General features: G+C 47.0%; 1 protein-coding gene across 8 annotated transcripts; it reads right to left on the reverse strand.

Moving 5' to 3' along the window:
* Positions 1-437: 437 nt before the first annotated feature.
* LOC144061709 (reticulon-1-A-like) lies at positions 438-21,081 on the reverse strand. 8 transcript variants are annotated; one of them, XM_077582415.1, is made up of 9 exons: positions 20,249-21,081; positions 15,686-15,736; positions 13,123-14,949; positions 3,817-4,024; positions 3,589-3,727; positions 3,445-3,514; positions 1,976-2,022; positions 1,836-1,894; positions 438-1,356 (listed from the first exon to the last, which is right to left on the reverse strand). In XM_077582415.1, exons 1-9 carry the CDS (start codon positions 20,766-20,768, stop codon positions 1,314-1,316), a joined length of 2,964 nt encoding a protein of 987 aa, XP_077438541.1. In that variant the 5' UTR covers positions 20,769-21,081; the 3' UTR covers positions 438-1,313. The 8 variants fall into 8 exon arrangements, with proteins under 8 accessions (XP_077438541.1, XP_077438542.1, XP_077438543.1 ...); XM_077582416.1 differs by having other exon boundaries at positions 13,123-14,538; positions 20,249-21,060; XM_077582417.1 differs by lacking the exon at positions 20,249-21,081 and adding an exon at positions 20,037-20,196.
* Between the last annotated feature and the right edge of the window lie 1,038 nt (positions 21,082-22,119).

A 22,119-nucleotide genomic window follows, 5' to 3' on the forward strand; every position in this document is an offset into this window, starting at 1 on the left:
AAACAGAAATAAAGTCCTTCCCCACTTAGCATCCGGTGGAAGATGTCCTCGTAGGATTCATTAGACGTCTCTGGATTGAAGCTGTGGAACGAACCTCCCCCATACCTTGACATCAGCGGTTCAAGGTTCAAGTCTGAAAATTCGCTGATGGTTTCTCAAGCCTGCTCAAAGACCAATTGCAACCATCACCCATTCACGCACAGTCCCGAGTATTACTTTGAGTGGATTGTTTTTGTTTGCTCACAGCAAAACGCTGTGCGTTAAGACGGCGCTTCCGTCAAGTCGCCGCCTTCCTTTCGGCGCTGAGCTCACATTCTGCACGTCGCGCATGTCGCTGCCATTTCTTTGCTTTCAGAAGCACGTTGTGCGACGTTTCCATCTCAAAACGCCGCGTGCGCTCGTGCCCGGTGAGAAAGATTAGGCGAGGTGTCACAATGTTGTCTGTTGTTCTAGAAGCTTTATTGGTGGATAATGTTTACATCTCACAACGCATTCCACTAACTTTTTTTTCTGGTCACAATTTTGAAGTATGAACAAGTCGATCACACCATTCAAACAAATGCTGGAAGTTTATAAAGAGTTGAGCTCCACATATAAGATGCCTTTTTTTTTATGCCTGGGTTGTTTGTTTTCTCTTGCTGAATTGAAAGGATGTGACGTTGTGGGCGTGGCAGATGAACGTACTGATAAACGTGTTTCTTCCATCACTACACAGCGGCCATGACACCAAAACGACGACTGCCAAACATTTTCTAGAAAGATGATCCTAGCGAGTTACTCACAAGCTGTGATGATGATGATGATGATGATGATGATGATGATAATGATGATGATGAAGACGTTGGCAAATGCTCCAAGCCCCGCCCACCATCCTTTGTATGCAAAACAAACATCCTCCACCCACGAGGAGAAAGAAGCCGGCTGGAGGGGGAAATTTTCATCTGGCCTGTCTAACTAACGTGCTCTCACGCACACTTTCTTTCTTACATTTTTTTTTTTTTAAATAAACAAGTTCAATCGGCAGCCACGAGAAGAACAAGCGAGGGAGTGTGTGACCTCCCCCAGGGAAGCAATGTGTGGGGGCAGTTCACACATCAAGCAGACCTTCTTTGTCTTCTTCCAGAAAAGCCAAAAGTTGACAAGTGGAAAAAAAAAAAAAGTGTTTTTATGAGTTGACAAATAAACTTGGAAGGGCGACGCCTCCTCCCTCATTCTTTCACGTTCCCGCCTTCTCTTTCCCTTCCCGTTCTGTTCATCCGTCCATCTGTCCGTCCAGCCAGCCTCCTCTCCGCACTTTCCCGCTTCTCTTCTCATCACTCGGCTTTAGGTTTCATCCCAGGAACTTTGGCCTGGATCCTGAAAGACAAAAAAAGAAAAAGAAAAACTCAAATTGGTGTTCCTCAAGGCTCTATTCTGGGCCCTTCTTGCATCACATCTTCAGAACATTGGAAACGTCTCCAACAATTTAGATAAAGTTGTCATTGTCATGTAAAAAGAGCAACAACACAATGAAGGTGGCTGCGTTGTTCCAAACCTTTTTGGATTGACGCCATCATGTCATTTTGTCCAAATGTTGTCAACAATTCTTTGCGTTTCCGTATTTCGCCTTTTAAGGCGACTTTGTTTTAAAGACACTTTCATGCCAACCTTGGCTTTTAATTCAAAATTGGCTATTTTTCAAAGGGTCGCTTTCATCTTATTTTGGCTATTTTATTCTAATTGTTTTTTACGCATTATGAGAAATTAAGGTCAAATTAAGGTTTATGTTGACATGAATGTTTTTAAGAAGGACTAATATCGCTTTGCTTTTTGTGCCAAACATCAAGTTGACTTACTTTCCAACGATGTCTTTGACGTGGTTGTTGACGAGCGCCAGGTAGTGATCAATCTGAGCCTGCACACATTGTTTGGAAACAAAGTTTCAAAACGAGAGTTGGCCCAAATCCAAGTTAAGGCCAGTGCTCAAAAGTCTTACCTGGTGTTTCTCGTAGATGATGGGACAGCTGAAGGCTCCAATAACGGCTAAAGAGAAAAGAGCAACAAAACGGTCACACTCGACAACGCTCGCGCGCCAGCACTGCGCCGAGTGCGCAAGCGTGAAAGCCCGTATCGGCGCGTGTATCGCTTTAATAAAAAATCACGTGACCGAAACAGGAAGTGTGTCGTTTGGATGTGCCGCGCCAAATTGTATTTATAGGTAGACAAACTGTATCAACACGTTGCGTGTTTGTTGGATGGAGAGGAAACGGTTTCCTGTTGCTGCAAATTGACCTGTGCCTGTTGGATTTTTGTTTGTTTCCACTCATGGATCGTTGTAGAACATTTTCACAAGTCTGGAATCATTTTGATCTTTTGACGCCACATAAGGTAAATCTTTCCCTACTTTGGGCATTGTTTACTGTTACTGTTTTTTTAATTAAATGTGTCTACTCGCCTTGGAGCAATCACACTTCAAAAACTTTTGTTTCTCAATAAAAATGTATGACAGAATCTGTTTTTATTACATATGGTTTAAAACTTTTAACAAAATCCCATACAGAAGTTAAACATTTTAACTTTTATTATTTATTTTATTACATACAAATTTGCTATATTTTACAAGCCAACTCATATGAGCATCTAATAAACAACTTAACTCAGCAAGCAAATGGACCAACTGAAATTATACAAAGATGAGATCATATTTTAAGTAAAGTGAATAAATAAAATTTATGAAATTATTTTATAAATATAAATTCATAAGCTAATAAGGTTTACGGCATGCACGTTTTACCATCTTATTTTCATTTTGTTTATCTGCAATGATTTTAGATGTACAGCAGAGGTCGCTATTGAGTGACCAACACAGTGTCAATAAAGTTTGTCTAATGTGTCAATAAACTCCTTGCGGTATCTTCGTCCCATCACTACTCGCAACGTCAAAATTGCACGCGGAACTGAACTGGAAGTCACTTGATTGTTTCAACAAAGACAAACGCTCACGTTGGGGACAGACGCACATTCGTACTTTTTACGGATTTTTTTTTCCCTCCTGAAAATGTGAACATTTACGAAAGGGTGAATTTGAGGAATTAGTTTTTCTTGTCGAAAAATGTGGAATTATGGCAAAAGTGGGAATTCAGGGAATGTGAAAAATATTGTCCCGAATGAGACCAACATGACGAAAATAACATGAATTTTTCTATTCTCATTCAAACTGTTGCGCTTTGACAGTAGCTGTCGTTCATTTAGTGACGATGATGATGATGATGATGATGATGATGATGAAGGGGCAGATGAGATGTCTTGACGTCTTTCTGCATCCTTTCCTTTCAAGAATGCAATAATTGACATTGTGACGAAATTGTCCTCAACTTTTGCTACGGTGTTGTTTTAGTCACTTTCCGTTCCCACGGCTTCGGACGCACACGTTTGGGTCTGACCAAATGAGAATAATAAGCTCACCCAGAATGACCAGCGTGAGTCCGTTGAACAAAGCGCCCACGTAGGTCAGGATCCACATCAGCACAGCAAACTGAAATGACACGTTTGCTTTTACGGTTTGCTTGAAAGGACGCGACGAGGCGGAAGAAGACGACGAAATCGCACCTTGATGGAGTCCACCAGGTCCTCCACCAGGAAGAGACGCCTCAGCTCGCTGACGCTCTTGTTGATTTTCTCCAGGAGGACGTCGCTGTACTTGTGCACCAGGTCTTCGGACAGCGCCACCTCGCGCTCCAGGTACTGCCTGCGAGGCGCACGCACAGCAAAGCGCCAATGGGTCACATCAGCCAAAGGCGCATCGGCGGCGCCGCCTCCGCTGAGCGGGCGACTCACTTGAAGGGATGTCCCACGTCCGACTTCTGGATGGCCTGCAGGATGCCTTTGTAGATGCGGAAGCAGACGGTGACGGAGAGGAGCGCCAGGCCGATGTAGGAGCACACGCTGACGATGCTGCACACCGTCAGCGACAGCAGCAGCAGCAGCGCCGCGCCGAAGGCCACGCCCGTCGTCTTCACATCGCGCCAGTACACCAGATCCACCACTGGGGGCGCCGACAAAACAAAACGCAAGCGTCACACATCGCTGTCGTTTGCAGCGGGAAACATGACAAGGCAGACGCAGGACTGGATTCGGCTCGCAACTCACCGTGACGTCAACATTTTGGGGGGATTTTAAACGGGCTTTTTACTTCCATGCCTTTATTACAAAGCAGGACAACAATTGGAATTGTCAGTGCAAACAAAGTGAGAAGTTGTTGGCCGGATGACAAATGAGGAGATGGCACGACGTGGAGAAGCAAAAGGCAAATGGGATGATTTAATACACAACGTTGACGTGGGAGATGAAGATGGCTGACAAAGAGGAAGCTCAAAAAGGAAACGTCTTCACACTTCAATAAGCACAAGTTGGATGCAATCGTCAACGTATCATAAATCAGCCTCCGTCGCCGCTTCGCTATTTTGCACAATTCAATGTGTCCGCTCAATAAATGATCCTCATCACTACCTAATATATCGTTCTCAGTCTTTGTACATTTTCAGCGCGTGTCGCTCGGTGGTCGATGCGGACGTGCGTTGGTGGCACGTTGCATCATATGGAAGGTTCGACGTTCACGTCATCTGGCGACGCTCGTCTTTCCGTGCAGCGTTTTGGCCGCAAGTTCATTTCAGAGCACATTTTCTTCTTTTGCACGCGCGCAAGCATGCGAGACGACGACCTGCCCGCAACGCGGCCCTTCCGCTCTGGTTTTGTGGCCGAGCGCCTCACGAGGCGTTCCACATAGAAAAACAAGTCAGACGCCAAACGGGCAAAAGGAAAGCGGCGTGGAGCGCAACAAATGCGTTAGCGCCGCTTCAGGCTAACAACGCGCGTGAAAAGGACCGCGGCGGACGAAAAAGGTCGGCCGTCACGAGTTCTTGACTTCTTTTACGTCCCTCTTGGAGTAACTGACATGACTCGGCACATTTTGTTTTTCTTCATCAACCCAAGGGCCAACGCTGACTCAAAACATCTGATCTTAGAATTGAGGTCAACCAGAACCATCAAAAAAAAAAGAAAACACCATCTGGGGAATTAAAGCTCATTTTCAATCATGCTTATTCTACAAGCAAAGCAGTGAGGAAAATTAAATTAGATGAAAATCCCCAATTGTCCAAAAAACAACCTGATTGAAATGGAAACTATTTTGATTTTGGTGGCGCTCAGCTGGCGGCTCCTGAGCGACAACAGCTGCGCTCGTCACGCCTCAGTTTCATCTGGAGAATTCCAAACGGGTCACAGACATGATTACGCCTGACGGACGCCTGCTGGCTCACAAAGAAACTGTAGAGTGCGCAGGGTCCGGTGGAGGCAAAGTAAAACAGTCAGGGCTCTTCATACTCATGTGGGCATTGGTGGCGCATGCATGACGACAAAAAAGCGACAATACGCACTTTTAAATCGGCACAATGCACCTTAAAGTTAAACAAAGGCTTGAAGCAATTAATTGATTGTTCTAAGTGGTAGTCAATCAATTCATTGTTGCACCTCCAGCAGTATTAAAATATTCACAGCTAATGCATGAATTGCAAAGAACTTCTCAGAAACGCTGAAGACATGATTGACCAATCTAGGGTGGAGAAACGCAGCCTGTCATTCTGAATGCTAATTGATCTGCAGACGCTGTCAAGCCGATGAGTCATTCCAATCAAATCATCACCTCCGTTGCTTAGCAACCACTCTGCAGTCTGTCGAATTACTCAAACTAGCGTCTGCTAATGAATGCCAAACGTCATCCGGTGGCTTCGCGGTTTTCATCATTAGCACATGTCAAGCTCTCATGCTAGCTGATGCTAACATTAGCCGAGCTGCTGTTGAAAGAGGCTGTGACTACAAAAGCAATGCACTGGCACCTTGACATAGCAATTTCATTCTCTGCATGCTCGTAACTCAAAACTGAAATAAAAGGAAATGCCAATCTTGTTACAAGCAAAAAAGGCGACAGAAAAAAACACGACTGTTTTCCTTTTGTCCACGGGGCTAAAGGATGAGTGAAAGACAACGCGGCTCAAAATCCGGCAGCCAACACGACGACGACGATGAGGGGGAGAAGAAAAGAGGCGGTACCGCGGTCCAAATGTGGCCGCTTGGCTACATATGGTCTCAGGCGGCCAAGCGCCACCGGCGGCCGGGCTAAAAATAGAGCCCCTGCATCAGCGAGCTCAACACCGGCGGTCGATGATCCCGTTTTGTGCGCCGCCGGTCATTTTGTCACCGTCCGCCCCGAGTGGAAAGCACCGAGGCGTGTGGACAACGTGCCCCGGCGGCGGAAGGGCTCTCTGCGACGGGACAAAGCGTCAAGCCGTCCCGCGTGACCTCCGCAGGGGGCGCTCGGCGCTCTGATCGACCCGGCCGACTGTTTCCAACCCCGGCCGTGAGACCCGCTCGTCATCCGCACGCAAGCCCCGGTAACAAACAAAGCCAAGCAGCCGCCAACAAGCAACGATTCAAACGTGGTGATGATTGGACTGACCCTGCTTGGCGTCCATGTTGAACCTTCGCGGAAACACGCAGCTGCGGCTCAGAGTCTCCGCCCACTGACGCCGCCGTCACGACCGCGCATGCGCAGTTTGGCGCGTCTCACCGCGATGCGCGCGCACGTCTGAGGCGAGAACGCGACGCGGACATGCGCAGTCGTGTCTCGCGCGTGCACGACTGAAACCAAGGGCCTGGCCAAAAACCTTTGTGCTTAAGGGCTACTTTGGAGTTTGAATTTAAAACGGACACGACATAACGAAGATCAAGTTTAAAGTTTAAATGTGCAAAAAAAAAAAAAAAACATTCTCATTTTTCAGTTTCATTATTTACAATTATTCAAATTGATAAAATACAAATTAAAATGTTCAATTTTATGTAAAACAGCTCATTTTAAAAATAATCCGTCAACTTTATAATCAAAGTATTTTAAGAAATGCACACATTAAAATTATTATTACTCTATAATTATAATTTATAATTTAGGTTAAAAACCCAATGCATGTAAAAAAACATTTTTATGCCAAATTATAATGAACCAATTACTTAAATATAACATTGTTAAATGCATATGGGTTTTTATTAGCTTAATATATCAAATCAAATATACATTCAACAGTATGTTTTATTTGATTAATGTATAAATATCTATAATTTAATTTGCAGTTCCATTTTCTACTGGTTATCCAAAGTTGGGTCCTGGAAGCAGCAGCTTCAGCAATTGAACTCTATTTAAGTCTATTATAGCACCATCTACTGGATGTTCTCTAAATCTGCAGCTCAACCAACCGAGTCAGTCCACAATGAACCAAAACACCCTGTGAAGTACTTTATACTCAACCCGTGGCCTCCAATTGCAATCAAATACAAGCATGAAAGAACATGACGTCTTCATGAGGGATCTGCTTGTGTGTGTGTGTGTGTGTGTGTGTGTGTGTTACATGAGCGAGACAAGAAGCTGTACGAACCAACGAGGACCAGACAGGATTAAGAACGAAGGCAGCGGCCAGCAAGAAGGCAAAGCGGCACACCAGGAGATGTTGGAGGAATCCATGTAAGGACTTCCAAGTTGTGAGTGAACACCAGGTGCATGCTGGGAGCCGCCACGTGATCATGTGTTGTTCGGCCTCAACAAGGACCATTTGTGTTGGTTCGAAGAAGGCACACTGTTCAGTGGTTTTCAATTTTGGATATAAAATTAGAGGTACGGTAATCTCATGTTTCTCGTGGCGGTTCCATTCCCGACAATAAACAAAATCCACATTATTTCATTACATTTTGAATCATTTTTCAGCTTGATGCACAAAATATGCAGGTCTTATTTTTGTCCACTTGAGGTCTCTACCCTGCCATTCTCTACTGTAGTATGTGTGACGTTGAATGCGTGCCTTTCAAGGGGAGGGCCTGGCCTGTTGAGGGAAATGGAAATCAGCTCATTGGATTGGAGACGTTGCTGGCTGTGAAGTGGCTAAAGCATAAGGTGTCAAACGGCGAGATTTGGAGGGCCGCCGTCCTGCAGGTTTTGGAGCTTTCCCGCTTCCAACACAAGCCGATTCCAATCAGCAGGATCGTTATCAGCCTTATGCCGAGCTTGCTGATGAGCTGATCATATATCAGCTGTGTCGGAGAAGGGAAACATCCTAAGCCTGCAGGACCGCGGTTTGACAGCTACGGGCTGAAGTGTCGTCCACGCTGCGTGCGGCGATGGCGTCAGTTGAGGCCATTTTGGCAGCTTGCCCAAGAACGCATGCTGCATTTTGTTAGCACAAGCAGCGGCGTCCATCTTCCCTCCATCCGTGGAAGGGCCACAATTCATTGGAATTAGCAGTGGTAGGCGATACTTTTGTAACTTGTCAGATGTACTTGCAAAAGGCACATTTAGCTTCTTTTGTAAGTTTGAAATGATCCCAAATTTGCACTATAGTGAATAATCCACATTTCAAGTACGATAAAATTGCGCGATGCTGTCAAGCCACAAAAAGTGAACTGCGAATTGAAGACTGAGTAACTGCGTGCGAACTTTGTCGAATCTAATTTCACACTTAATGCAGATGACTTGATAGGGACCCAAAATGTGGCGATGACATCACATCACATGAGTTGCATCAAGACCTTCCCGTGCAACCGGCAACGTTGCGCTGCGTCAGCTTCCAGTGGTGGAAATTTCCTTTGGACTTTGAAATGCTTTTGAGGAGGAAACCTTCATAAACTATGACGACTTGGAACTGATATGATATTTTACTGCTGTCTTCACATTAAGTGATAACATAACCTTTATTTAAAGGTCAAAATACGATTTGATGTCAACAATCCATTAATAAGTATCAGTGGAAGGCAGAGTATCAAAGAAAACGGCATCAGAATTGCCAAAATCAAAGTTGAAGCCGTTGTACAGACAAACACGTAAATGCTTCTTAGCTCATTAGCATTTTTGAGTCCCTGCGACCAGTCGTTGAGCTGTCGGCAAAGAGCGTTGGGCTCTGAAAAGCCTCTCCCTCCCCTTCTGCCGTCCGTCCACCTTTGGACACAGTGGAAGTGCGGACACAGTGGAAGTGCGGACAAAGGTCCTTGGCTGGATGTTGCAATGGCAACGAACAACTCCCAGCTCACAAAACAGCAGATGACAAACTTGCACGAGCACAACACAGTCGTGACTTGCTTAATACAAAGCGAAGATTGATGAGACTGCGGAATGTGCTTGTTGTTTGGGGGACAGTTTGTGTTTTATGGCAATTTAGATACAGTCCTGTCCATGTTCAGTCAACAAACTGGGGCAAAAAAAGAGAAGCTCACTGAATGAACAACCGCTGCTTTTGAAGTCGGGAATTCAAACCTGTTCAGCTTAGTGACTGGTCTCCTCAATTCGATTTTAGTCATTCAACGCTTACAATCTCCTAGAATCGTCTTCAGAGGCATCACGACCAAAACAGTTTCATGTTCTCCACGGGGACGTCAAAAAGGAGACGCCAGAGGACGCTACAGAAATGTCGTCAGCATCATGACAAGAACGCAAGAACGATCGCGACGGCACGCCGCGCTCACTCGACTCACCTCAAAGATTATTTACATCTCCGAGACATTATTTCTGTAATCTTTATCCAAACAATATCGAGCATTACATCTCTGAAAGAGCCTTTAAGAAGCATTATGATGAAATGACCCACTTTCATGCGCTCCAAGGAGAAGACGGGCAGTCAGTCCACTAACAAACATCATCATCATCATCATCATCATCATCATCATCATCATCACGCCAAGAAGTCAAGCAAGCATGATGTCGGCGTACCCTGCTGCCTCCACGCAGTTTTGCTTGCGTCCGCGCGTTCCGTCTCCATGCCGGACGTTCACAAGTCCACATTCCACATGGACACACGCCTCCACTGCACTGAACGCGAAGAGGGACGAGAGGGAGGGAGGGAGGGAGGGAGGGAGGGAGGGGGAGGCTGTTAACTCCGCAGAGGGCGAATGAGCAGTCAGCTGACCGTCAGCCACCGGCGCTCTGACGCAGCAACAAAAAGAGCCTCGGCCCTCCCTTCACTGATTTGGCAATGAAAGCCCCCGCATTCAAGTGGCTTCATCGAACCTGCATCCAGATGTGCTCATACACACGCTCAGACTAAAGGACGGGAGCTATTCTTTTGAAAATTGAGTTCATTTGACTTTTTTTTTTTTTTTTTACATTCCTCAAACCTTTTTGCAACACTGACAAACAGCACCACACACTTTCCAGAGAAGTTTAGTCGTTTCACATGACGACTGGACTTCCAAAACGGGGTCACAATGTTAAAGAGTTAAAGTTTATGGTTTTAAGGTAAGCTTTTTTTTGGGCCAGGCTAGACTTTCGAAGTAGGATTTCTAGCCAAGGTTCAGGTTTCAAGTTGGGATTTCAATCATGGGTTGGGTTTTAAATTAAGGTTTCAAAACCAGTACTAAAAAGGTGGCAAGTCCATTAGTGGGCGTTGACGTGGTGCAGACCCTAACTCTTTGACTGCCAAAAACGTTAAATAACGTTTAGTAAAATCCTATGTAGGACGACCAAAGACGTTAAAAGACGTTTTTTTTTCAAAACAGAGGTGAAACTAACCATTTTCTATTGTTGATTACTGAAAAATGGAATAAGGTAGAAACAAACTTTTTTTTCTGATGAAAGATGACAGTCCAATCTTTCATTTGGTAGTATGTGTATTTCCATAGTCCAAACACATAATTTTCTGTGGACCTTGAAAGATCAGTCAAAAATGCTTAAATCGGCTGGCACCCACGGCATCCCTTTTCTGAAAACGTCTGGCAGTCAAAGAGCTAAAGGTGGCGGTTGGCCCTTCCTTGTTTTCTGCTTTGCATCCTTCTACATAGAAGTTCATTTCAAAAATGTCTTCGATCTACCTGAATACTTTGTGTAATTGAGAACTTTTAAAATGAAAGACATCGCCGTGACAATCACCAGCGACACCATAAATGGCAGTAAAGGATTTTTCAGATATGAAAATTACAGTAGTCTAATTTCGTGGTCAGCTTTCTCATCATTGAATAATCAAATGTCAACATTGTGCGTGCGTGCAAGCCTCCATCCAGCCTTTCATCCAATCATCTCCCACTTTCAACAAATGCGAGTTAATTGACCATAGTTGTGAATGTTTCTTTGCATGCATGTGTTCTGCACTTGGACTGCCGAGCAATTCAACCCAAGTCAGACGGGACAGCCTCCAGTGAACCCTTACGTGTTCCCTACCTAATGTAGACAAACTACAGAAAATGGCTGGATGGAGTTTGTAAGAGACCAAAACGTTTTTTTTTTTCCTCCAGTATTTGGTGTAATTGCCTCATTCCCGGCAAACTCTATGCTTTCGGGACACTTCCGACAAGTACAGAAAGATTTCTGCTTCAGTGGCAGTAGCAGGCTCGCTCCACTTGAGGGCAGCCGTCGCCTTCACAAGCTAACCTCGCCCAAGCTAGCATTAATGTTGCATGCAAAAATGCCAGTGTCAGTTTAAAAGCTCAACTTTGAACCCTTCCCACGTCAATAAGGTCATGTTTGTGAGATGATTGACTGGCCGCGCTATCGTCGTTGACCGCAGCAGTTAGCAAATACAAAGTTACTCCCATGGCCAAAGACTGGGTTACGTAAAAGTACAAAGTCTGTCAGTGACATTTCACCTTCATCTTGCTGATGCAATCGAGACACGCAGAAATTGCAAGTATGCGCCCACCGATCGACACTTGATGGATCTCACCCGCACATTTTTACAGCGACAAACAAAAGGAGCGTAAGATGTGTTTGGAGTTGCAGAAAAGCACAACGTGAAGCCTCGCGCGTGTTCACAAGAGGCGGCCGCACAACAAAAAGGTTCGCTGGCGGCTCGCAACACAAACCTTGGAGGGGCTGCCAGTGTCGCAATGCAGGGAGGGAGGAGGCAGTGGCGGGCGGCTTTAATTAACAGGGGATCCCTCACGCACACGCACACGCACACGCTGACAAAATGCATCCCCGACAAAATATCAGTCAAGACTCAGCTGAGTCGCCGTGTGAAGGATGAGTCACGTCTTTTGGGATCAAGTTGGGTTCGGTTACGCTTGCTTGCGGCAAGATGAGCTACAGAGACACAAAACTTGTCTTGTGAGAACTTGTCGGCGCACCAGAAGCGTCCAGACTCAGCTTGCGGAGAGAAAAGGAAGCGGACGTTTGCAGCCATTGTGCTCACAAGATATCAGCCTGCATCGGATTTCAACATTTATCGGTCCTGCTCAACTTCCTGTGCTGTAACGGTCGGAATCACCCGTAAAGGTATTGAGTCACTTTGTGCAAAGTAAAACAAAAAAGAAAAGAAAGTGAAGTGACCTTTGACCTGGAAAAACAGCTCCTTTTTTGGACATGCCAACATGTGATCCTCCAGTTCCTCATGTTCTATTTTGGCTGCAGGCCAAAACAGCACCAGGCGTTAGTCAGCTTGGTTTGCAGTATTACAAAATCAACAAATGGACATCAAAAGTCTAATGGACGAGCTAATAAAGTCTCAATACATTAAAAAGATGGCAAGTCAGCTTTCCAACTTGAAAAACAAACTTGAGAAACTCATTTCCATGCATTTAGGTTAATGGTCTCAGTTTCTAAGTTATGTTTAGAAATAAATCTCAAGCAAATGAGCTCCAACAATTTTTTTTTCCAGTAAGTGTTGGAGATGAACACCAAAGTTAGTTTGGTTATTTTGGAAAATGCATTGGCGGTGTAGGAAGTGGGCGGGGCTGCTATCTGTGAGAGACTTCTGGGGGGGAGTGAGTGCTGACTTTCAGATTAGCATTGTGGGGTTTTGCAAAAAAAAAAAATACGAAGGCAGTTGGTTTAGTTGGAGCCCCAAAAGACATTTTACTTACCGTAGTTAAAAAAAGACATAAATGGATGAATGGGTTAAATGAACAAAGAAAATGCAAAAAGCGTGGAAATGGCATCAAGACGATCATGATGGGATCGAACGTAAAACGAGACTTGTGGTTGCTTGGGAGAAGAACAAAAGAGTGATGAAGGCAGTTGGAGTTATTTGGATGAACACGGAGAAGCCAATGAAAACAGAAGGTGGGGGGGGGGGGAGGGGGGGCGACGGGGGGTCCATGCCCAAAAGTGATTTTGTTTACCTGCTGCAATGTTCACGCTCGGCATCTTGAACAGTTTGCCGACCTCTGCGCTCTTCGGCACCACCGCCTCGTCAGGCTTGCGGACCGCCAAACAGACGGCCGGCGTTTGGGACGGCGGCTCCTGAACGCGGACTTTTTCCAGCTCCGCCTTGCTCTTCTGGGGGGACGGCTGGGTTAGGAGGCGGTAGGAGCTGTGACTTGGAGCCGCCAGCATCTCAGCGGGCCCCGGAGCCGACGCAGAAAAGGAAGCTGCCCCTTTGTGCTCAAAGCTCACGTCCTCATCCATGGGGATCTCGGGGGCCTTGGGGGGCGCAAACTTGGACGTGTCAAGAGCCTCGAGAAACTCATCGATGACTCCCTTCGGCGGTCTCTCAATGAACTCAAATTCTTCAGATGACACCTCGTGCTCGGAGACCTCGTCCGCCACTTCGGGCTCCTCCAGCTCCACCTTGGGATCGCTCTTCTCCACTTGGAAGCTGGCAGGGTTCTTGGCCATGGCTTCCAGGACTGGAGACAGAGAGTCTGCGGTTGGCGACTCAGAATCCGAATCCTCAGCGGGGGCTTTCTTGCTTTCAAAGTTGAGAGGCTCAAACTTCTCTGTGACCTTGGGAGGAACGTGGCTGGAGAACCAATCCTTCTGCTCAAACTTGACAGCTTCGTCTCCTTTCACTGGTGCCGGGGTCGTTTCCTCAGCCTCTTTGACCAGATCAAACGCACCAAAACTTTTCATGTCTTCATCTTTTGGCTTGTCGGACACTTTCACTTCCATCTCATCCGCCATCTCCTTGAGCAGAGACACTTTTGCATCCAGAGCAAAGGGGTTGTTGGCTGACAGGTTGATGGGAGGGTTTGGGGACTCCATCATTCGACGTTCGAGAATGGGGCTCTGCTCCTCTGGGCTTCCCTCAGACGAGCCAGAGTCCAGTTTGTCAGGGTTGAGTGGGGAAGACTTCAGGATGTCTGGAAGCGATGGCGGCAGAGCAGCATCCTCTTCCTCCTCCTCCTCCTCCTCCTCCTCTTCAAGACCAGATGAGAACTGACTGACTGGCTGCATGAGCGAATCGATGGCCTTCATGCCCGTCTCCAATGTTTTCCCTTCATCTAAGAATGACGGCGGGCTATCCTGGAGTTCTTCAGATTGTTTGTACTGGACAAGATCTGGAGTGGGACTTTGTGACACTTTAGATTTGGACTCCCCAAAGCGGTAGGAAGCACTGTCCGCCAGTGGGGAAAAGCCGTCAAATGGGTTCTCATTCTTCTTTGCCTCATACATCAGGTCGTCATCTTCATCCGAAGGGTTGCTGTGCAGCTCTGGCTCGTACCCGGGAGAGCCAATGGCGGCTGCTGCCTTGGAAAAGGAATCCATAGGGACCTCGGCGTCGTCTTGCGATGCTAGGAACGGCGAATCCCAGTGCTCTGTTGGGTTAGAGGAGGCAATGTGAGACTTGGCAACCATCTGGGGGGTGACGGGGGAGGGGTCGGAACTAGGATGCTTCTCCTCGGGGGAGAACGACACTCCACTGTCCTCACACAGAATGTGAGGCCCCGGGTCTTTGCCTAAGCTCAGGTAAGGACCAGTGAACGGATCTAGTTCTCCCGTATTCTGACTGTGGCCAGCTCCAGAACCGTCTTCCTCATCCTGCCAGGGCATTTCCTTTGACTGGACAGCAGCGGCCCGAGTGGAAAAGGAGCCTTGGGATACAGCCGGTCCCGGAGGATAGGGCTGGTTGGGGCTCTCTGTCAAAGACAGCTCTTCCAGGGAATCGGGGGAGTGGAGAGGGGAGAGGGGGGAGATGGGGGCAGGGGCGTCACCCTTCTGCCCAAGTTCTTGAGTAGAAAGGGAGGGGGGAGAATGCAATACAGCACATATCAAAAGACAAACTCCATTCCGTATAGAGCCCACCAAACCTGGATTGAACCCATACTGAAAGAATCAAGACCAGACAAGTGCTGCTGAAAGATCAACCGTGGTTGGCGGACATATGCTCCACCCCCCCGTCATAATGACCAAACATTTTTTAAATTGGTTTCCAGTTGAGACAACTTGAAGATTTTCAGGTGTGGCGAAGCAAACCAAATGATTGCTCATGAGAAATTCTACTTGGTTGTCAGCAGTTTTTGAAATTAAAAGCTTGTGATCTTGCGAGGTTTTTGGGACGGTGTTGACTATCCAGCATTTGTCCAATATTTGGCCCAGCTCTGGCGCCAGTAATCCACGTTAGGTGGGGCCGACTAACTGTTGGATAATGATTCTTCTCAAAGCACAATAAATGAAAATCATCAGTTAAAAAGGTCTTCAGATTTGAGACCGTTGAAAAGAATCATTATTAGCTAGACGCTACGTTCACTTGTTAAGCTTGTCTGCAAATATTAACAATCACAACACAATGCAGTGTGCAAGTGTCTCATGCAGGACTTTGACTCTACTTGTGGCATGCGGTGGGTTTGGTTCGGTTTTTCCACTCAAGCTAAGTGACGGAAATACACAAAGGCAACGACACTACAGCGGAGACAAACACAAAAAGGAGGAGACGGGAAAACAAAGTGAGCAGAGAGAACTTGCCTGTCGGGAATTGCATCAGAGGCGGAGGTTTAGAAGCAGAAGAAGGAACATCTGCGGGAGAAACGACAGAAAGCGGCAGAGTGCAAAAATCAGTCCGCTTGTCAGGCAGGACAGCACGAGTGAGCGAAGCATCGGTGGTCTCCATCACGTCAGGTCGAGTCCGACCGCTTCCTGACTCATCGAGCTCGCAAAATGGGACGTCCCATTACAGCCGTGCCCTCCGTGAACACCGGGGGGCGACAAATGAATGCACGCCAAAGGAACAACAACAGAAGCGTTATTAAAGTGGCTGGCAGACAAAATCCCCTTCATCACAAGACCTTGGTCAACATCTGACCTTGGGAAAACGCCAACATGCAATGACAAGACGTCAAACTGTCAGATTTAAATTTTGGTTGCTCATGTGGTTTGGCATATGTGGGTCGAATTCAGTAGCAATCTGTTAAAAGATATCTGCTTGTGACAAAACAGTGGGGGGCTCAATTTGTCTTCTAAAAACCAGCCTGACAACAACAAGACTTTAAAAAGAGAAAGCGATTGCTTATTTCTCAACATAAACTAATCAAAATAATACAAGCAGCAAAAAGACAGTGGAATGATCTGGCGGTGCTGTAAAAACAAGAAGAGTTTTCCACAAGGTGATTTAGCCATGACCTCAGCATGGACTTTGTCAAATCAAAAGTCCTTTTTGTGCAAACAAGTGTGTCTGTCGAGTGCGAGCCTCGCACAACAGCTCTGAGGAATTTGGAACATAAAGGCAGGAAGTGTAAATGGCGAGCGAGGAAAGAAGGACGTCAAACGGGGCGTGGCGCCTTCAATCAGGACATTGAAACGTTTGCATTCACCAATCAAACAATCAACTTGTGCTCAGATTATTTTCATCAAATCAAGTGCAACGATCAGTCAATCATCTCATTGGTTGTCAATCACAGACGATTCAAGTGGTTGAACGTTTGCTCGGTTACCTCGAGGATCAACGTTTAGCTTCCAGCGGTGAAGACAACCTAGGATGGAAGCAGTCACAACAACTTTCAGCTTTTTACAAGCACAACATCGCTCATTTCAAACACGACAACATCTGCTTGAGTACAGTCAATATCAAGTCATCCTGATATCAAGAGTCTTCAATCACACACGCACGATTTCTTACATAAATGTCATCCTCTCAACTGGAAAGTCCAATGACTCAGCACATTAAGAGTAAGCATTACGTGGCCCGTGACAGTGCTGAAAGTTGGGACCGAGACATCAGCGGTCTGGTTACATTTGGTGGTCCGTCCCTCCGTCCCTCCGTCTGTCTGCCTGCCTGCCAGCTGCTGCGTGTGTCGGCACGGTAACCAAAACGGCTTTGAGCTCTCATTTGTGACCAGGACACCGAGACAACAAACAGAGTAATCCACCTGACCCGGCGCCTCGGTGGCGGATGTGGGTGACCCAAAACGGGCATGTAGGTCAATTAGACCGCCTGTCAGTCAAAGCGTCTCACCAGAAACCAGGCAGGGGTCACAGCGGGAGTTGTCAGATCCGACTCAAGAGTCTTAAGGCACTTTGAGGAGCACAGAAGCGCAGAACCAAAGGTTTCTCTGGGTTAATATTAAAAAGCAACCAAAAAAAACTTGGGACTTAGTTGCTGTTTGGATAGAAAGTCGTCTACCACAATGGGAAGTACACGGAAGGCAGGTTTGGGGGTTTGTCGACTAAATTGTAGAAGAGAAGAGCATACAGGAAAGATGTACAGCTCAAGATTTGTTTACGATATTAGGGTTTGTGTACCCAAACCAAGAATTGACCTTGAAAGCTTTAGATAATTACTTTAGATTCTTAAGTCCGACATCGGTAAGCGCCTGATTGAGGATTCTTCATCTTAGAGTACAAGAGGACAAATCTGTGGACAACGCTATCGTTACCTTCCAGATGAAGGAGAAGGATTGTGCTGATAACTGGCGAAAAGTCACTCACAAAAGTGCCTGGGCAGTGAGAAGGAGCCCGTGCAGGCAACCCCCATGCGGTCCACTTCGCAGCGTTTGGGTCAACGTTTCTTCTGCATTACCGGAATAACTTTTTGCCACTTCTCAAAATTCTCGATTTTGCTGATCAGAAAAACTGCATTTTGTTGTGCCACGAATAAAGACGAATAATAATGAAGTTAATCATCATTTAAATGCAGTTCTGTCAAATGGTGAATTAACTCTTCATTCCTTGTGCAGTAGTAATAAAACCTGAAAAACAAATGAAAACACGTAAAAATGAAAAGTGCTACGAGTGTAACAGATGTATTAAGCATGAGCGGACGTCTCGCCCTGCATGGTTTCATTCAAGGTTTCTGCTGGTCCAGACAGAAGGGACGGAAAATAAAACTGCTGATAATCAATTTGAGTTGCTCGGCTTTCAACACGACAGGGCGGAAGACGTGAGCTTGTACTGCAAACATCACACCTTTGTTTTGGTTTTGCTCTCCTTTCACGTCATCACCAGGTGCAGGTCATCCTTACAGAAAAGGTTTTTTTTAACAGCTTAAATGGCAGGAGCCCCTTTCACACTGCCCATCAAAGCCACGTTTCGACAACTACAACAACTATTAGGCCATTGTCACTTCCTAGAAAGACTAAAAAAGCCACCAGCAATTAAAAACCTCCCTCTGTCGCAGATGCATACTGTGTGAAAGGGGCTAAAGTCAGCATTCAACATCATTTGATTCTGATTGTCCTGCAAAGATGTGTCCCCTTTGCATCCCTTGTACCGCATTTCACATGTACTCGATCTGGGAAAAAAAAGGTATCTCGCCTTTACTGGGTTCGGTGCAAAAGACCAGAAATGGTTTTGTATATTTCCAAGACAAGTGATTTTCACAGGGACAGGGTTCTTTTATGCAAAGCGAAAAATGGACCTGAGGGGAAGACAGAAGATGTGAAATTGCTGGGTTTCCTTTGTCCCCTCTCTTCCACCCGCCCTGCAGACCCACATCACAGGAAAAGCAACATGAAAAGATTTAGTCCAACAGTAGCTTAGAAAAGGAAATGAATTGAAGCTAAGTATGCTAAGCTAAGCCTAGCAGCGTCTTTGTTCTGACTATTTGTGGTTTGGTCCATCAAGCGGCCCCGCCCTGACTCCCTGCCTCGCTCTCGCTCTCGCTCTCGCTCGCTCTGCAGGCAGGCTGGCGTCTTGCATGCCCACAGGCCTGTTTGCCTGCAATCTGCCTCATCTTCATGTACAAAGCCAACACGCATCAACAGACATGTTCCTTCATTCTGCCCCAGGATGCTCAAAGGAATCACAACCAGGCCTCTCTGCTAACTAGCCTTTTTTTCAGGGTGTTGGCTGTGAAGAGAGCAGGTGATCAATGGAAAACACAGCCACGAGGAAATGAGGCGAGGATCTTGGTGGAAATATCAGGGAGGAGATGCTGGGAGGAGAAAACTGGGTGGCGACGCTGAGCAGATTCCTTTGTTGTGACTAATCTGAGTGCGCGGGCTTCCATTATCGGACAGCCCCACATCTGAGCCCCCTAAGTTGACTTGGCACGCTGTTCAAATCCTCCAACACGGTTATAAGAACATGATGGCAGACGTGTTATAAAACAACAACAATGAGCTCCCGTTTTAGTGGACAAATGTCAACAAGCTCCTTGGGTGTGACAGGCACAAGCGCCAGCTCATTCGAAAGGCACTGGCCACTTTTTCAGTTTGGATCTGGATGAAGGCTTTTAAATTCATGCCATGTAACTGCCTTGAAGTGTTTATCTTGCTGGTGTTTTGCCACAAGTCCCAGAGAAGGAGCGATTGGCTTTGTCCGATAAAGGAACTGGGCTGCAGCTAGCAACGGGCGGAGGCAAGCAGCAGATGGACGCTGCTCGTCATATCAAAAAAACGTCTGCAGAAACGCTCAAACATCGGAAATGAACTTCATCCAAACGGCTCACACGAATCCGATTGAGTGGAACCGGGGCTTTATGAGCTTTTCGGCGTCAAACGAGACGATGATGCGGCACATCGTCCCGTGACGTGCGCGTCCAAACAGGTGGGCCGCATCGCGCTCCATCAGCCCGGGGCGGCGACGTTCCCACCAACGCACCTTCAACGCTTCCTTTTCCTTTCAATTGACTCTTTTTTTTAACTCCCCCTTCAGCTTCAAGTGCGTTTGTTGTCATCGGGCCACCGGCAGGCTGTCAACGAGCCGGCTTCTTGTCAGCGCCAATTGCCGTCAAGCAAGCACGACGAGCCGCCGATTAGCCGCCAGCTAACCGGCTAACCGGAAAGCGGCGAGCTCGATCGTCATCCAAAAAGCACAACATAAGCCTCATTAGGGAGATCGCGTTCGCGCAAAAGTTGCTTTTCTCACCACCAAAGCCCACCTATGTGGCCGAGCGGAGTGCGTGAGGCGTGCTAGCCGCGTCCAGACGTCCACGAGCGGGCATCAATTGTTGTCACAACTGGCGTCCATTTCGCAAAAAAACAAACAAAAAAACCACACACAGACAAAAACGTCTCGCTTCAAGCGACATCAAACCGTCCGAGACGTCATCTGGCGATGACGAGCGCCGGTTTAAGCCGCGTGGATACTCACAAGATGTCGGAGCCGGTGCTCGCTGCGTGTCGGCCGGTAGCTGCGCTGCCTGTGCGGGGGATGGCGCTGCTGGCTGGGCTGGAGCCGCCGCGGGGAGGGCGTCGCTCTCCGGACAAACCTGTGGCTTCGCTTCTCCACTGGCCTGCGGAGGTGAAGGCGTGGGGGGGAAGATTGAGGTGCTGGTGGAGTCTGCCATCAACTTCTCCTCCTCTTCTTCCTCTTCTTCCCTCCACACTTGTTCCGGCTGCGGGTCCAGTAAGTCAGGCTCTTCCTCGGGGGGTTCCGTGAACTCGTGCGGCTCATCATTTTCAGCCATGTGCCGCTCCAGGGCGTCCTGGGCTCCGCCGACTAAGTCCACGATATCGTCCAGGTTGAAGAGGTCCTGCTTGGGCTGCTCATCGAGCGGCAGACCGGTGTAGAGTTCGACCTCGGGCTCGGTTTCGGCCTGGTAGTGGTGGACCTCGTCGCCGAAGAGAGCCGAGCTGGACGACACTTGGTGGTGGTCCTCGTTGTCTGCCATCTTTCTTTGTCCAACTCGAGTGAAGAAGACAAAAAGTTTCAGCGGCGGTTGCCTTGACAACAAAAGTCCACCGTTGACACGAGAAGAACCGCGAGGGCGAACCGGAAGCTCCCGCCGGTCAAGTGTTCCCTGGACGCCGACAAAGTTTGGACAAGCGCGGCACACAGACAGTCGAACCCGAGCCTGGACGGGCAGCGCCAAGTTGAAAAGACAAAGAGGAGGACTTGTTCCGACCAATCAGAGTCCGAGACTGCCTTATTGACATGCACGATGACCAATCACGCCGGCCCACTGCCGACCACGCCCATCGGGGGCGCGGGGTGGGGCTCCAGAAAATGGGGAAGTTTGAGCTGGTCAAGTGTTACACAACAACGTCGTGTCGTCCCGCAACAGTTTGCAACAAGGCAAAGACGACGTGGCAGCAGGCAGCTTCGCTCACAGCGACAAAGCAAACACGCGTACAACATACATCACAGACGGGATATTTTCACATTGGCTTACAGTAGATTTGATAGTCATTACATGATGTAACGCAAGTAGCTACAAGCTCATGGAATGTTTATTGCATTTAACCACAAGTGCAAAAGCAGATTTAATTCAAGTGTGTAAGGCATAAAATAAAAAGAAGAAGACTATATATCCCAACATGAGTGTCTTTTTCTACATGCACAGTAAACACCCGCTATCAGCAGCGGATTGGGACCGAGCGCAGTTATTATACGCCTATTAATTATATAATACAAACAACAAAGTACAAACAAAAGCTTAGAGCAGACGGATTCAAATACAAATCGAATTTAATAATGAAAAACTTCAAGTGAATATTAAGATGTTGCATGTTGGTGGATGAAGTCCAATTATGCCAGAGTTATTATACTCAGTCTAAATGATATTATTATTCAGAATTTGTGTATTAAGTGGCTATACAGTTGCTGCGCATAACTTTTTGCATGATCTCGAACCCTGCTCTGGATCTGTCTTCTTTCGGAAAGAAACGCAAATGGGACTGAAAAGAGTTGGACTTGAGTTTGGAATCTAAAGTTACACGTCATCCTGACCTGATCTATTTCAAGCACGGAAGCACGTACGGGTGAAAGCGCAGACGACCGCTCGGAATAAGAATGAGACTCGGAGGAGGAGGACCGGCGTGAAAAGGTCTGGATGCTTCTCGGTTTCTTCGCTGTCTGACTTTGCATTCAAAAATGATTCCAATCTGTGGATCCAATCCAACAAATCCCGATTTGAGTCCTTGCCATCATTGGAGAAGGATGCAGGTGAGACTGTGGGATAGAAATTCAAGTCATCGCATTCAGGCCTTCTCATCAATGGGTGAAGCCCCCAAATCAACATC

Source organism: Vanacampus margaritifer, chromosome 12 (assembly GCF_051991255.1).
Source record: "Vanacampus margaritifer isolate UIUO_Vmar chromosome 12, RoL_Vmar_1.0, whole genome shotgun sequence".
Classification (NCBI taxonomy): Eukaryota; Metazoa; Chordata; class Actinopteri; order Syngnathiformes; family Syngnathidae; genus Vanacampus; species Vanacampus margaritifer.